The sequence below is a fragment of the Rhipicephalus sanguineus genome, chromosome 7 (assembly GCF_013339695.2).
Source record: "Rhipicephalus sanguineus isolate Rsan-2018 chromosome 7, BIME_Rsan_1.4, whole genome shotgun sequence".
NCBI lineage: Eukaryota > Metazoa > Arthropoda > Arachnida > Ixodida > Ixodidae > Rhipicephalus > Rhipicephalus sanguineus.
Genome location: NC_051182.1, coordinates 162,122,319 through 162,135,930, shown reverse-complemented (window position 1 = coordinate 162,135,930; position 13,612 = coordinate 162,122,319). Strand labels below are relative to the sequence as shown.

At 47.7% G+C, this 13,612-nt stretch overlaps 1 protein-coding gene across 1 annotated transcript in view; it reads left to right on the top strand.

The window, feature by feature from the left end:
• LOC119400439 (chaoptin) overlaps nt 1-13,612 on the top strand; it is a 386,448-nt gene that overhangs the window by 307,277 nt on the left and 65,559 nt on the right. Inside the window, exon 8 of the mRNA XM_037667469.2 lies at nt 5,342-5,626. Within this exon, the coding sequence (XP_037523397.1) occupies nt 5,342-5,626 (285 nt within the window). The remainder of the gene's footprint in view (nt 1-5,341; nt 5,627-13,612) is intronic.

The following is a 13,612-nucleotide window of genomic DNA, read 5'->3' as shown; positions in this document are numbered from 1 at the left end:
TATGACGACTTGCAGCTCACTTTAATTTTACATGTACGCTGTGAATTTTCATTGTTTAATCACGCACAGGAGAAATCGCACACGCGCACTACCTTGGAGGTCAAAATCCAGTGCCTATATATACGGGGTGGTCAGTGAACGGTTGTGCAGCGCGAGCGGTCGGTTTTTTCAATCAAGACGCTGCCGCGACGCTGCCTCGCGACGCTGCCTGCGTCGGCGCCGCTGCGCCGTGAGGCAAGATAGGGGGGGGACCGTAGGAGAGGAGAAAGAGGGGGAAGCGTAGGAGAGGAGAGGGCGATACATATCACGTACTGTCGCAGCGCATTGTCTTTAGGGAGCCTTCATGTGTGCACGCCCCCTCCGTTTATAAGACTGGTTATGGGAGAGGGGAAGGGGAGAGGGGTATGGGAGAGGGGGAGGGGAGAAGGGACGTGGAGAGGGGAAGGGGAGAGGGAAATGGGAGAGGGGTACAGGACATGGGGAATGGTGAGGGGGAGTGGAGAGGAGGTGTGTGGAGAGGGTATGCGCATGCGCAGTAAGGGTGGTCACGCCGCACACCACCACCACTACCCCCGGACAGATACTGCCGTTTACTGCCGGCTGCCGGGAGATACGCCGGACAACGGAGACGTAACAAGGTTAGACTAAGAGGAGCTACGCCCCTAAAAATAGCTCTGCGACGCGGGCCTGCCTCACCTGGCTGTAACACCGCGTTCCATGCTCACGCACTCGCCCCGAGAAAAATCGCGGCCGGGCTACCGGAGCGGCACGACGCGCTTTGCGTTTCCCTCTAGTCCAGCCGTGGTGTTCAATCACATTTTAACATGCCGCGGGATGGCGACCAAGTTCTGCGTCCAATATGCGACGCTCTTCTGGCTATCACACCTCGTTCTCTGATTACGCTTTCACCATTAACTACTACAGAAACCACAATGGTTTTGTTTAATCCTCTAACATGGACGTTAATCGTCGGGATGGAGATGTACCACCAATAATCAAAGTGGGTGCATACACGTTAAACGGTGCCATTAGCTGCCAGACATCAATATACATTGTGCAATCTCTCTTATATCAATGTACAGTAAGCATTCAGTTACTTCTGTAAGGGCACGCTTTACTTTCGTGTTATTCCGATTCCTATGACGGAGGGATCAGCCGTGGTTTTTTCCTAGAAAGCTGCATCGTCTCCGCTGTAAAGAGTGCGTCCGTTGGAAGAATCATATAATCCGGCGCCTTTTCCATTGGTTTCGTTCACGCCTTGAAAACCCTTCTTACAGAGGACATCTCCTCGTCACTTATTTCTTCATAAAGCACGCATACAATGTCAGCATTAAGCGTTGAATTTATCATGATTTCGCGCTTGTCGGTTACAGTCTGTTATCTCTGCAAGCGCGGTGACAAACGCACCAAATGGGAGCGAAATAGCTAACCGCGCACGATAGTCGTGCGAGAGAAGCAAGAGCGGATGGGCGGCTGCATGGCAAATCAGTGTGGGGGACAATTCACAACTATTCTTTCTCGTATATGGACCAGTCGAGAGTATGTACCCTGATGATGTCACGTGAATCACTGTTCTGGCATCACGAAGTGCACCAAAAGACAAGAAACGCCAAGAGAGAATAACGCGCTCGTTGTTTTTGTTTTTTGTTGCATATTCAGAGGCTGTTAGGGGCCCTTTATAAAAACAGGGCGTGCAAACACGGACACAGGAGAGTAGTCAAGACACCAGAAACGCCGCTAACTGAAAAATCACACAGCGGCGGAACTGAAGGTAGACACAAATATTTATCTGCGCATTCCCACGTAAGAGGCCATACCTATCAATCCAGTGCGAGTAGTGGTCTATACTTGAGATAGCTGTTCACTCTCTCGACTTTTCCCCTGTGTCCGTGTTTCCACGATCATGTCTTGTTAACATGAATACCTACCAACTAGCTCAGCTATATTCTAAGTTTGCCATTCTCTTTACTTATGTATTTATTTATTGACTTACTCGAGTAAGAAGGAAAGGAAAAAATGTACTAACGCACCGATATATATATAATACTGATCTATTTTATTTATTTATGCACAGTGTACTAGGTCCAAGACTCCAAGAAAATGCTATTCAGCGAGTGGGGTCGTCGCTTTTTCGGGAACAGAAAAAGATACTACAACTTCTGGGGAGCTATTCTCGATGCGTTCATCCACAGGAGATGTCTACAGTCCATTTCGGCAGAGCGCATTCAGTGATTCGAAAAAGCTGGAAGCCGTGATGTCACCTCGCTCTTGACCACGTCGCCGCACCGAACCCGCCAGCACATTCCTAGCGTAAGAAGAGAGCGGACGAAATGCACAGAAACCAGAACTTTTCAAGTCAGAATTTGCATATGAATGTGTCCCAGATGTTTGGTAACGATGCAGGGAATGCGTACCGACCTCACAGCTGCGCTAGACGAGCGGCCGCATTAAACCTAAATCGATAGCTAACACGATCAAAAGACATGGGCACCGATAGTCGGATCTCTGAGGGCTGCGTTCGTTGCATTGAAGCGCATTCCGCCCCTATCATTTGTGTCGAGAGTGTTTGAAAGCTTCCTGATGTCATGATGGCGCTGCAGAACAAGAACCGAAAACAGGGAGCGCGCTTCTCGCCGAGCTCCCGCTGTGCAGCGGCCGCTGAAATGGACAGTTCATTACATGGACACATCGAGAAGAGCTCCTCCGGCGAAGTGCTGTATTTTATTTCCAGATTCCCCATTCGAATTAAAAGAAAAGACTAACGGCGGCGCGCCGCAATTATTGCGCGGCGGCGGCGGCGTGATCTCTCTTGGGACTTCGGCGGCGGCGCGAGCGGCGTGACCAAAAACAGGCGGCGGCGGCGGCGCACACCTCTAGTCTTAGAATAACAGAGAGCTGAGCTAGTTGGTACGTATTCATTCTAAAAAGAGACAGGGCGTTTGTGGTGTGTAGTCGGCGTTTGTGGTGTCCTGATCTCTTTCTTGTGTCCGTGTTTGCACGCCCTGTCTCTTTTTAGAACCTCTAGTCTGATGTGATGTAATGTGTCCTGTATGTGAGAGTGCGGTGCACAAGGGTAGACGCTCCGGGTGCGTTCGTGGTGTCAGAGAGTGTGGAGTTGTAACTAGGAAGTGTGGCCTGTGTGGCACTATCTTGGAGAAGGACTTGGGGCGTTGGGGAGAGACTAGGATGTAGAAGCCGCAGGGGCGCTTGCTTGCCCCGAAAGCCATGGCAGTTCCATGTTATGATATAGAGGGAATTCTTATTGGCCCGCTCTGCCGTAATAGAGCGTAGGGGATGGATTAGAGGTGTTAGACTCTCGTTAATGGAGATGTGGGGATCCGTGCCGGCAGGTTGTGCTGTGGGGAGAAAGGGGGAGCTGTGTGAGGCGTGCCTCAAGAAGGCCAACCATCCTCTGGAGAATAGTTTCCATGCATTGTTCTATCCGTGCCTCTAGTTTTGTAGCTATGTCACTGATAAAGGCGTTGAATTTACTTTCAATGCGACTTTCAAGTTCCTGCAGTTTCATGTCGAATTGGTCGGACAGATTTTTAAGCTTTGCATTGATATCCATCGATCCGGAGGTAGGGGTTGGAGGATCCCAGCGTTGTTTTAGGGGCGAAGCTCCTTAAGGCGGCACCCGTTCGTCCCTCGTAGTCGTCATCGTCGTAGTAGTCCGTAACAAGTCTTACGCTTTGACCTCCAAGGTGGTGCCGGTGGGAGATTTCTCCTGTGCGTTGTTGAACAATAAAAAATTCGCAGCGTGCGCGTTAACTAAAAGCCGAATTCTTCTGTCTCTCATTCCCCATTAGCAGCCATTGGCATGTTCTAGTAGGAAACGTTAGTAGAAGTAGAAGTGTAAGTGTTAGCTAAAAGCCGACTTCTTCTGTCTCTCATTCCCATTAGCAGCCATTGTTTACCTCCAAGGTAGTGCCTGGTGAGATTTCTCCTGTGCGTGATTAAACAATAAAAATTTTGTTCAAAACGCCGTTGATTGATGAAATAAACCAACGAAAGACGCTAGATGTTTTGTAAAAGCAGAACGAAAGAACGCCAGATGTTTTTCTTAAAGTGTAGTAGTAGTAGTTGTATGTAGCCACCTCGCCCGATCGTCAACGGGCGAGGTGGACCGGCAACGGCGCGAGGACCATGCCGTACGAGAGTTAAATCACACTAAAAGACATACTTTGCGGGCGATACACTCTAGTGAGCTTTCAACTTTTCGTCTTAATGTACATGATAAAGAAATTATTTCTACGAAAAACGCAAGGCACACCTTGAGCAATATATTTGGTTTTGGGACGCTAAATGGAACCATGAGGCGATGCGAAGCCGGAGCACTTGCACGATCGCGTTCCGTTGGCTTTCGTTGGGCATGCTACCGACCTCGCGTCGTGGAACGCGCGTCCTGTCTTCCCTCTAGCCTTGCCTTTAATTCGTACAGGGCGAGCGGGGAATGCGGTCGCTCTTGGCGCTCTTTCGCTCGGGAGCGGACTTCTTCCTTGCATTTCACCGATCACAAGTGATAATGAAGGGACCACGTAAACCAACAGCACAATAAAAGTTTGATGTTTAATATATACACGATGTTTCACACTCTTTATATTATGTACTGGGCGCATTTCACGGAAGAGTTTCACGGTTTACAGATGATTCCCTCCGTAGCTTCGCCCCACTCATCATCATTCACCCCGTGGATATGCTGTGATTTTTTTTTGGAGGGTCGAGGGACCAGTTTCGGCGGCCGCTTCGCACACCGCAGCGCTGCGAAAATGTGATTGCCGCGGCCTTCTGCAAGAATTAGCGAGTTTGTTTGAGAGGTGAAAAATAAAAGTTGTAGCCTGTTTACAGGCTCGTTAACAACAACATATTTACACTTGATCACTTCGTTCTGTGAAATGCGGAACTTTATCTATCCTATCGCCAAAAAAATTGAAGAACGCAGTCCCTAAACAGCCGGTAACAATCGCGTCGCAAAAGTGTACATGTTTCCTCCCAATTTACACTGATTCGCGAGCATGTTGCAGCAGTGAATGGCTCAGCGTTTAACTGGAAGTGCCGTTTGCAGACGACGCACCGTTGTGCTGTCCACCTATAGGGAAATGCTAATTTATGACAAGCGGGGTGGCAATATGGGCATGTTGCTGCATCTTGAATGAAGATGGTTGAGTGCAGGAAGACACGAGAACAAGTGAACGCACACTGGATAGACAGGCGTACGGAATGCACAGCACATGTGTGTCCATATAGTGCCTTCATTTGTACTCATGCTTTCTTGTGCTCATCTACCTGTGGATTTTGCCTTATATTCTACCTGACTGAGTTGTGCCTGTTTCACTCCCAGGTTGTTGACGTTAGATGTGGCGGAGAACTTCCTGTTCAACCTGTCCACCGATGCATTCCGACACCTGAGGAGCCTGCGAGTGTTGGATGTGTCCCGCAACCTGCTAGACACGATGCCACGTCACCTGTGGCGGTTCTTGCCCCAGCTTCACTCGCTGGATGTGTCGGGTAACCCGATCTCCTCGTTGGCTACCGACAGCTTCGCCGACGCACATGGTCTGCAGTCCCTGGACATCAGGCGTCTGCAGCTGAAGTTCTTAGACCCCAGAGCACTGCACGGTCTCAGGTTTGATCCTTCCCGTCATTTCCGATCGCACTTGAAAAATGATACTGCTTATGCACGAGCACATGACTGCGGCGTCGCGGATATTTTGAGACCGAAAGCGGCACAAATCGTTAAGGCAATGTCCGTAGGTATCAGGCCTCTTCCGAGGCACGGTCATCCAGCCAACTTGACTACGTTTCCGAGTTAGTTAATGTCATGGGTAAAAAACCCCCCTTTGTTTACTCGTGCAACGGGTACTTGATAATGCCTCCATGATTTGGGGCTTTTGGACCGGCAAGGTACCTAAAGGACTATACTTGTGCCTCCTCTCTGCGACTCATTTTACCAGAACAGATATTGTCCTCTCTGGTGCAGTACCTGGCCACCACCTCACAAATGAAGCTCACGATTCGACGGTGGCTTTCAGATTCCACCAGCTGCAGAGCATCCGGGGAGGGAAGGTCTTTCAAAAGCAGTATTCCTGAAAGCCTACTTCAGAAACTAAAATCTACAGAAAGGAAAGAGCAACGCTTGAATCAAATACCACCTTTCGTTATGCCCTATTTGCACTGCCTATCGCACAACATCAAGAAGCTAGCAGAAAGGTACGGAATTCGCGTCGTGCTTTCAGCGCTATGTAGATTTTAAAAATTATGACCTTTGTTGCCTAAAGCAAAAAACGAGCTTCGATCGTGGAGAAGAAACCACGAGAACTTGCACACTAAATGCGTCTCAAAAGTTATCTTTGAAATTCCGTTGTCATGTACCGGTCATATATAGATCAAACCAGCCGCTGCTTCAATGAACGCGCGCTGAAACACAAGCGATACAGGCGCACTGGCTCGGGCAGCAATCTCGTACACCGCAAGAACCGCGACAGCATGAGCTGTTTTCCTCAGCTGGAAAAAACAAAATTCCTTTCAAAGGCAAAAACGAGAACCGCAAGGGAGGTCATCGAGACTTTCTGCATTACAAAAAAAACATGGTTGATCCCTCCGTCATAGCAATCGGAATAACACGAAAGTAAAGCGCGCCCTTACAGAAGTAACTGAATCTTTACTGTACATTGACATAAGAGAGTTTGCTAAATGTATATTGATGTCTCGCATATATGGCACCGTTTAACGTGGATGTACCCACTTTGATAATTGGTGGTACGTCTCCATCCTGACGACTAACGTCCATGCTAAATGATTAAACAAACCCCTGTGGTAGCTGTAGTTGTTAGCGGTGAAAGCGCAATCAGAGAACGAGGTGTGATAGCCAGAGGAGCGTCGCATATTGGACGCAGAACTTGGTCGCCATCCTGCGGCATGTTACAATGTGATTGAACACCACGGCCGGACTAGAGGGAAACGCAAAGCGCGTCGTGCCGCCCTGGTAGCCCGGCCGCGATTTTTCTCGGGGTGAGCGCGTGACCGGGGAACGCACAGCCAGGTGAGGCAGGCGCGCGTCGCAGAGCTATTTTTGGTTTGGATTAGCGTGATACAATGAGCGAGGCAGACGCTTCTCCGACGCTTGCGCTAATGTCGCCCCCTCGCGGTGTGTAAGGGCATTGACAAAATTGAACTATTGAAAACGGGCCGAATGGGACGGATGTGTAACGCGGTGGAGGTGCTTATCGCGAAGGCCACAGTAATGACGAATTACTTTACCACTCCTAGAGAGCAACACCACTCCGCCGACGGGGAGAGTGGTAGATATAAAAGGCGTGTTTGTAAAGCCTATGGAGTCTGTGGCCGTGGCACAGTGGATAGCATGCTCGGCATCAGTTGTCGCGGACCGAGCGGTCGTGGGTTCGATACCCGGTGACGGAACTTTTTTTCTTTGCCATCTGATCGTGTACATTTTTTCGACGTCATTTCCGTGACGGAAATACGTCAGTGAAGTCTTGGTGGACCCCGGCATAAAACACTTTCGTGTTAAAAGACATGGGCAGCGCGGGCACACCGCAAGGGTCCGTCGTGTCGCAGATACTCTTCAACCTCATCATGATAGGATTATCCGAAAAATTAGAGCGAATTGAAGGTATTAATCACACAGTTTATGCAGACATTACGATTTGGACCACGAAAGACGCAAGCGAGGGCGCGATGAAAAACAGACATTAAGAGGCGGCGGAGGCAGTCGAGAATCATCTGGAGGGTTAGAATAACAGAGAGCTGAGCTAGTTCGTAAGTATTCAATCTAAAGAAGACAGGGCGTGAAACACGGACACAAAAAAGAACTCGGGACACCACAAACACCGACTAACAATTGAAAAGATGCACAACAGCAGAAAAGAAAGAAGGCACAAAAATTGGGGGACCCTTAAGCTTCGCCTTTAAGAGTTGAACGCGATAGCGAAATCCGGCCCCTAGGGCGCACTTCAACCACTAAGTGCATACTTATTAATGTGTATTGTTACACACACACACGCACGCACGCGCGCGAATTTTACAGGCTTTCGATCGAAAGCAAGAGTCGCATGGCCTCCAAGATATACGCCGCGCGCCGGCCCTCTCGGAAGCCATGAAAAGGCGAGACATATTTCTCACAATGCCTCAAAGATGGCAGCACATCATCTAGCGTTTGCTGCGTTGGCTTGATATGTTTTCCTCTAGATGGACATAGTTGTCCATTTTTAGAGCTGTTTGAAAGTTCATGTGTGTAATTAGCGGCGATGGCTGCACTATCCCGGCGTTTTTCGACGTAGTTTGATGGCCCCGCGAATGCGCCTACCGTATGGGCTCGTTTTCGTCGTGACACCTGCCGAACAAAATGCGTCGAGACTCCTTTCACTACATGACATTTATGTAGTGTTTTTGTCCGAAGCAGCTGCAAGCAACATCGTGGCTTTGTGGTAAGACACCTGCTTGCCACGCCGAACGGCCCCGGTTCGATTCTCATTGGGACCGAAGATTTTATCGTTTATTTTATTTGCTACTTTCTCGATTTTTCGCTCACGGATGATTTTTCGCTCACAACCAACGGTGCCGACGCCGACAGCGGAATTTCTGCGACACGAGCTCTCTAACGCTACCGCGTTAAAAACTTATCTGCGCATGCCCATGCAATTGGCCGCGAGATAGATCGGAGTCGCCGCCTGGCGGCTACTGGCTGAAGCGCGCCTAGTGTGGATTGCTCCACGCGTCGTCTGCTAGCCGCGTTGTGTTTGCATGTGCGCGTACGTCATGCAGGGGCTCAAAAGGCGGTTTGTTCCGTTGCGTTGGTGCAACTTTAACCGCTCGTACGTATGCCTAACACGATGTAAAGAAGCATTTGGCCTTGATCGGCTTTATATGTACTGTAATAAGATCAGTGAGTGCACTTGTCGAGAGTGCTGTGTGCGGTCGTCGTACCGTCCGTTCACGAGAGTCATATCAGTGTAGGTGCCGCTCTGCGGTTCAAGCGCATTACAAAGTGCACTTGGCGTTGTCCTAAAGATGAGAAGTATTAAACCTCACGCGAATATAGCCTTTTAGCGACTCGGTGGTTAAAAAAAAGGCTCTCATGCTCTTGCGCGTTGTGGTTAGGTGTATAACTTCGGGACTGTCGTTTATAGGTTACGCGACGAGCTTTAGTTGTGTACGGTCCTGGTCCCACTGCAGAGAAATATTTCTGTCAAGTCACGTCTGACACTTCGGTACTTAAATTGTCCCCTAAACAGAACAGAAAACGGAATGACACGGAAATCGCAAAACTGAGTTTCCTTGCGCAATTATAACTTGTGGCGAAATGTATACAAAGACACCCGTGTACTTGCGAGGTAGCTTATGCCTGTCAAATTTGCGCTTTGGCAAGTTCAGTGTCGGAAGTGCGTCAGGCCTCAATCTCTTCCGCGAAAACCCTTAAAAAAAAAAAAAGAGAGCGAGCGAGAAAAATATATTCATCAAGATCAGCAGTGGCGATAAACTCGCTCGCGCATTTTCATCGCTTACGTGGCGAGTGAGGGCTCATAAAACGATACCCTTTACTATGCACCAGATCATGCATAAACACTTGCCGCGTTTCGGTGCACGTACTTGTCCTGCGGAATGCTGAGAACTGTTCTCGCGGCCGTGTAAACACAATGGAACATGCGCGAACTACAAAAGGGCTCGGGGACTCTCATTTAAACAGACTCATAGCCAAGCGCGAACAAACTTTGCATTCACAGCGCAGACGGTACATGAATGACACAGAATAAATTCCATGAATTAATTTTCTTCTTTCTCGATTGATTCTCGCTTAATTTTCCTGCGGAAGTGTAGGCAAATCAAAGCACATGGAAGCTTCCCCGAGCGTTCGCTTACTACAACCGTCTTCATGCGCGTAGTGCACAGCAGCAACAAGCATATAAATGCACACATTAGCGAAGTTATCGCTGACTACTCACCATCCGTTCTCGTTCGCGAACGCTAGAATGCACCGACGTCGAAGTGCTTGCTGCACACCATCGCGTACTTAGAAGCCGTCTTGCCGTTACGAAGCCTAACGAGCCACAGTCGGCGACGTTCCGCGTCGGTGGGATAGAAATGGAAGCTTATCCCTCGCTCTGTGTAGTATGTGCGGCATTGTGGCACCGAACAAAACCTCACCATCGATATCGAAGAGTTTTGTGCGGGTACGGAATACAAAATCACGATGTGAAAACAGAAGCCCCGTGCACTTCTACACACACCACACGAAACCAGTATCCACACTAGCGGGGTGACGGTGCTGCCACCTATAGGTCGATCTCGCCGCGAATAGGCAAACCTATCAATCCGGCACGCGTGGGGCCTACGCGAAAGATATCTGTTAAGGCATTTGATTTCATCTTTATGCAAGTTAATCGACGGTTGGCTCACGCATGCGCTACCACTATTCTCGATATGCCATGCCTGAATGATCAGACGCGTTTCTTCATTCCTATGTCGGTACAAAACTTCGCATTCATTGAATTTTGGCGTGCACTTACAATCTCGACAATGTAACGATAGATTAGAAGGTGAGCCTCTGCTTAGTGATCTCTTATGTTGTAATAATCTCTGGTTAATGCAGCGACCCGGCTGTCCTACGTAGAAGCGGCCGCAGCTGAATGGGACCTTATACACCACACTTGTACGGCAATCAGTGAATTTATTTGTATGTTTTACGAAACAAATATCAGTTCGCTTCTTTTCTTTTACTCGCTCATTCTTCCTCTGCACAGCGGCACGTATCTTACCTAGCTTATTGGCAGCCATGAAAACAACATTAACGCCGTATCTTCTTCCCACTTTCTTTAGCCTGTGAGGTACGCAATGAATGTACGGTATGCCTACGACACGTTTCTTCCTATCGCTTTCTGCAACCATGCTCGGACTTAACACAATGGACTTCTTTAAACGTTCAGTGACAGTGGCCACTGCATCACGAGTATACGCTAAATCTAAAAGACGCGTAACCTGTGCGTTAAAGCTATCACTCATTTCGTGCTCATGCGACATAGTGAGGGCTGACTCAAGGCAAGACATGGCGATGCCGTTTTTAACAACCTTTGAGTGCTTCGATGAAAAATTTAACAGCGGTTTCGAAGATCTAGGAGAATACTGCCAGCGCACGTGGTTCTTCTGGAACGTTAAGGAAATGTCTAGAAATTGTATTTCATTATTCTTAGGCACCTCGTTAATAAAGCTCAGCCCTCCTCCATTTAATTCAATTTTTTCGCTCACTGAAGTTACCACCGTTTCAAAGTCCTCACCACTACAAAAAATCAAGTAATCGTCCACATAACGAAAAATCTTAATAACCGAATTACCTAAGGCGCCTTCCAAAAGCTTGTCAATCTTGCTAAGGTATAAGTCACCAACTAGCTCAGCTCTCTGTTATTCTAAGTTTGTTGGCATTTAAGAAGCTCTATTCTCGTGTCACGTGGCCGTGACGTCGACGAAGGCAGCAGTCAGCACGTCAGAGGTGAAACTCTTTATTTGGCGGAACATGTGGCCGGGAAACTGATGATTCAACCGGGAGTCTGATGATTGAGGCATGGCATATCGAGAATAGTGGTAGCGCATGCGTGAGCCAACCGTCGATTAACTTGCATAAAGATGAAATCAAATGCCTTAACAGTTATCTTTCGCGTAGTCCCCCACGCGTGCCGGATAGATAGGTTCGCCTATTGCGTGTGCATGCGCAGATTCATTCTAAAAAGTATTCATTCTAAAAATACAGGGATTGCAAACACGGACACAAGAAAGAAGTCAGGACACCACAAACGCCGACTTCTTTCTTGTGTCCGTGTTTGCACGCTCTGTCTTTTTAGAATGAATACTTACCAAATAGCTCAGCTCTCTGTTATTCTAATGCGCAGATACGTTTTCGTGCCTTCTTTCTTTTCCGTCGTTGTGCATCTATTCAGTTGTTAGTCGGCGTTTGTGGCGTCCTGACTTCATTCTTGTGTCCGTGTTTGCACGCCCTGTCTTTTTTAGAATGAATACTTACCAGCTAGCTGAGCTCTCTGTTATTCTAAGCTTCATTTCTAGTACTCTGAGCCCTTTTCCGTGTTCTCCTACTTATCTGAGAAATCCTGCCTATTTGACTTGTTTAACTGCTATTTGCTTGGTCCGTGCTAGTACTTTTTCATGGTTTTCTAAGAATAGAATTTGCCCAGTTGAAGTTCAACTTTTGTGCGGCTTTCTGCAACCATCTACCGGACATGCCAGGAGGATATGTGCCATTTTGACCGCGGAATCTTGGCGTCAAGTCAGATTTTACCAGGAGTGCCACAAGGTCCGTTGCTGTACCCCGCGTGACGATCGCGCCAGAAACAGCTATACGCCGACTGGATGAGGGTAGCTAACCAGCATGCGGAATTCATACGGAGGGTAGAACTTCGAGAACTTCAACCATGTAAGAGAACATTTTTTTCTTCTGTTTCACCGCAAAATAACTTGCTATAGTCCTTGGAGGAGCTGCCTTAGAAGATAGTCACTGCAAAACCGTAGCCTTAGGTCCCAAATACTGTTTTAAGCCGAACCTGAAACCAATAGTCGCTGTAACTTTGCCGCGTACGATCACTAGGCTAGTTCCTGAAGAAGAGCGCTCCCACTGCATTTCAGACTGCGTTGCTGGCATCAAGGAATCTAATATGCATCTCAAGTGTCCTGATCCTATCCGGCCTTTGGTTAATTATTGGGTGGAGAAGAAACTCGGGCCAGTAATTTCAGATAAGGAAGGGTATTTTGTAATTATGCCGGGCAGCTTGTTCTCGGAAAAAGCATTAACAGCCATAACAAAGAATTTTAGGACGGTAAAACATAAACCACCAGTAGTTAGGCAACGTGCTGTCGACCTTTTGTTACGACATAATCTTGAGAGAATAGCTTGTAATGTCAAGAAGGTTAAATCACTTTAGAATTCTTTTTTTTTCAGCGAAAACACATAAGAATGAGATTCCTTTTCGAGCAATTGTTTCAGAGAAAGGCACCTGGCAAGTCGCTGTATCTAGTTATTTGCAGAACTGCTTAACTTCGTTTAGTTTTCCAGACCCTTTTCTTGTGCGTAATACTCAGGCGCTAGTTCAGTTCTTGTCAGAGGAGAACCCCGGTTGTTGTGCAGCTTTTAGCATGGATATTGAAGACCTTATTTACTCCTTGCCGCATGAGGACTTGTTAAAATGTGTTAATGAATGTATTAACGAACAAGGGCACGAGACGGTTTTCACCAATAAATGTGGTGTTTCTACAGGGGCTTTTCGAGAAATTCTTTCCATGTATTGAAAGTCGACGCTGGTAGGTTGGAAGGAAGGCGTTTATGTGCAGAAATCAGGGATATGTATTGGCTCTAAGGTTGCTCCGGTTCTTATTGACTTATACCTTAGCAAGATTGACAAACTTTTGGAAGGTGCCTTAGGTAATTGTGGCATTAAGGTTTTTCGTTATGTGGACGATTACTTGATTCTTTGTAGTGGTGAGGGCTTTGAAAACGAGGTAACCACAGCGAGCAAAAATTTTGAAATAAATGGAGGAGGGCTGAATTTTACTAAAGAGTTGCCTCAGAATAATGGAATACAATTTCTAGACA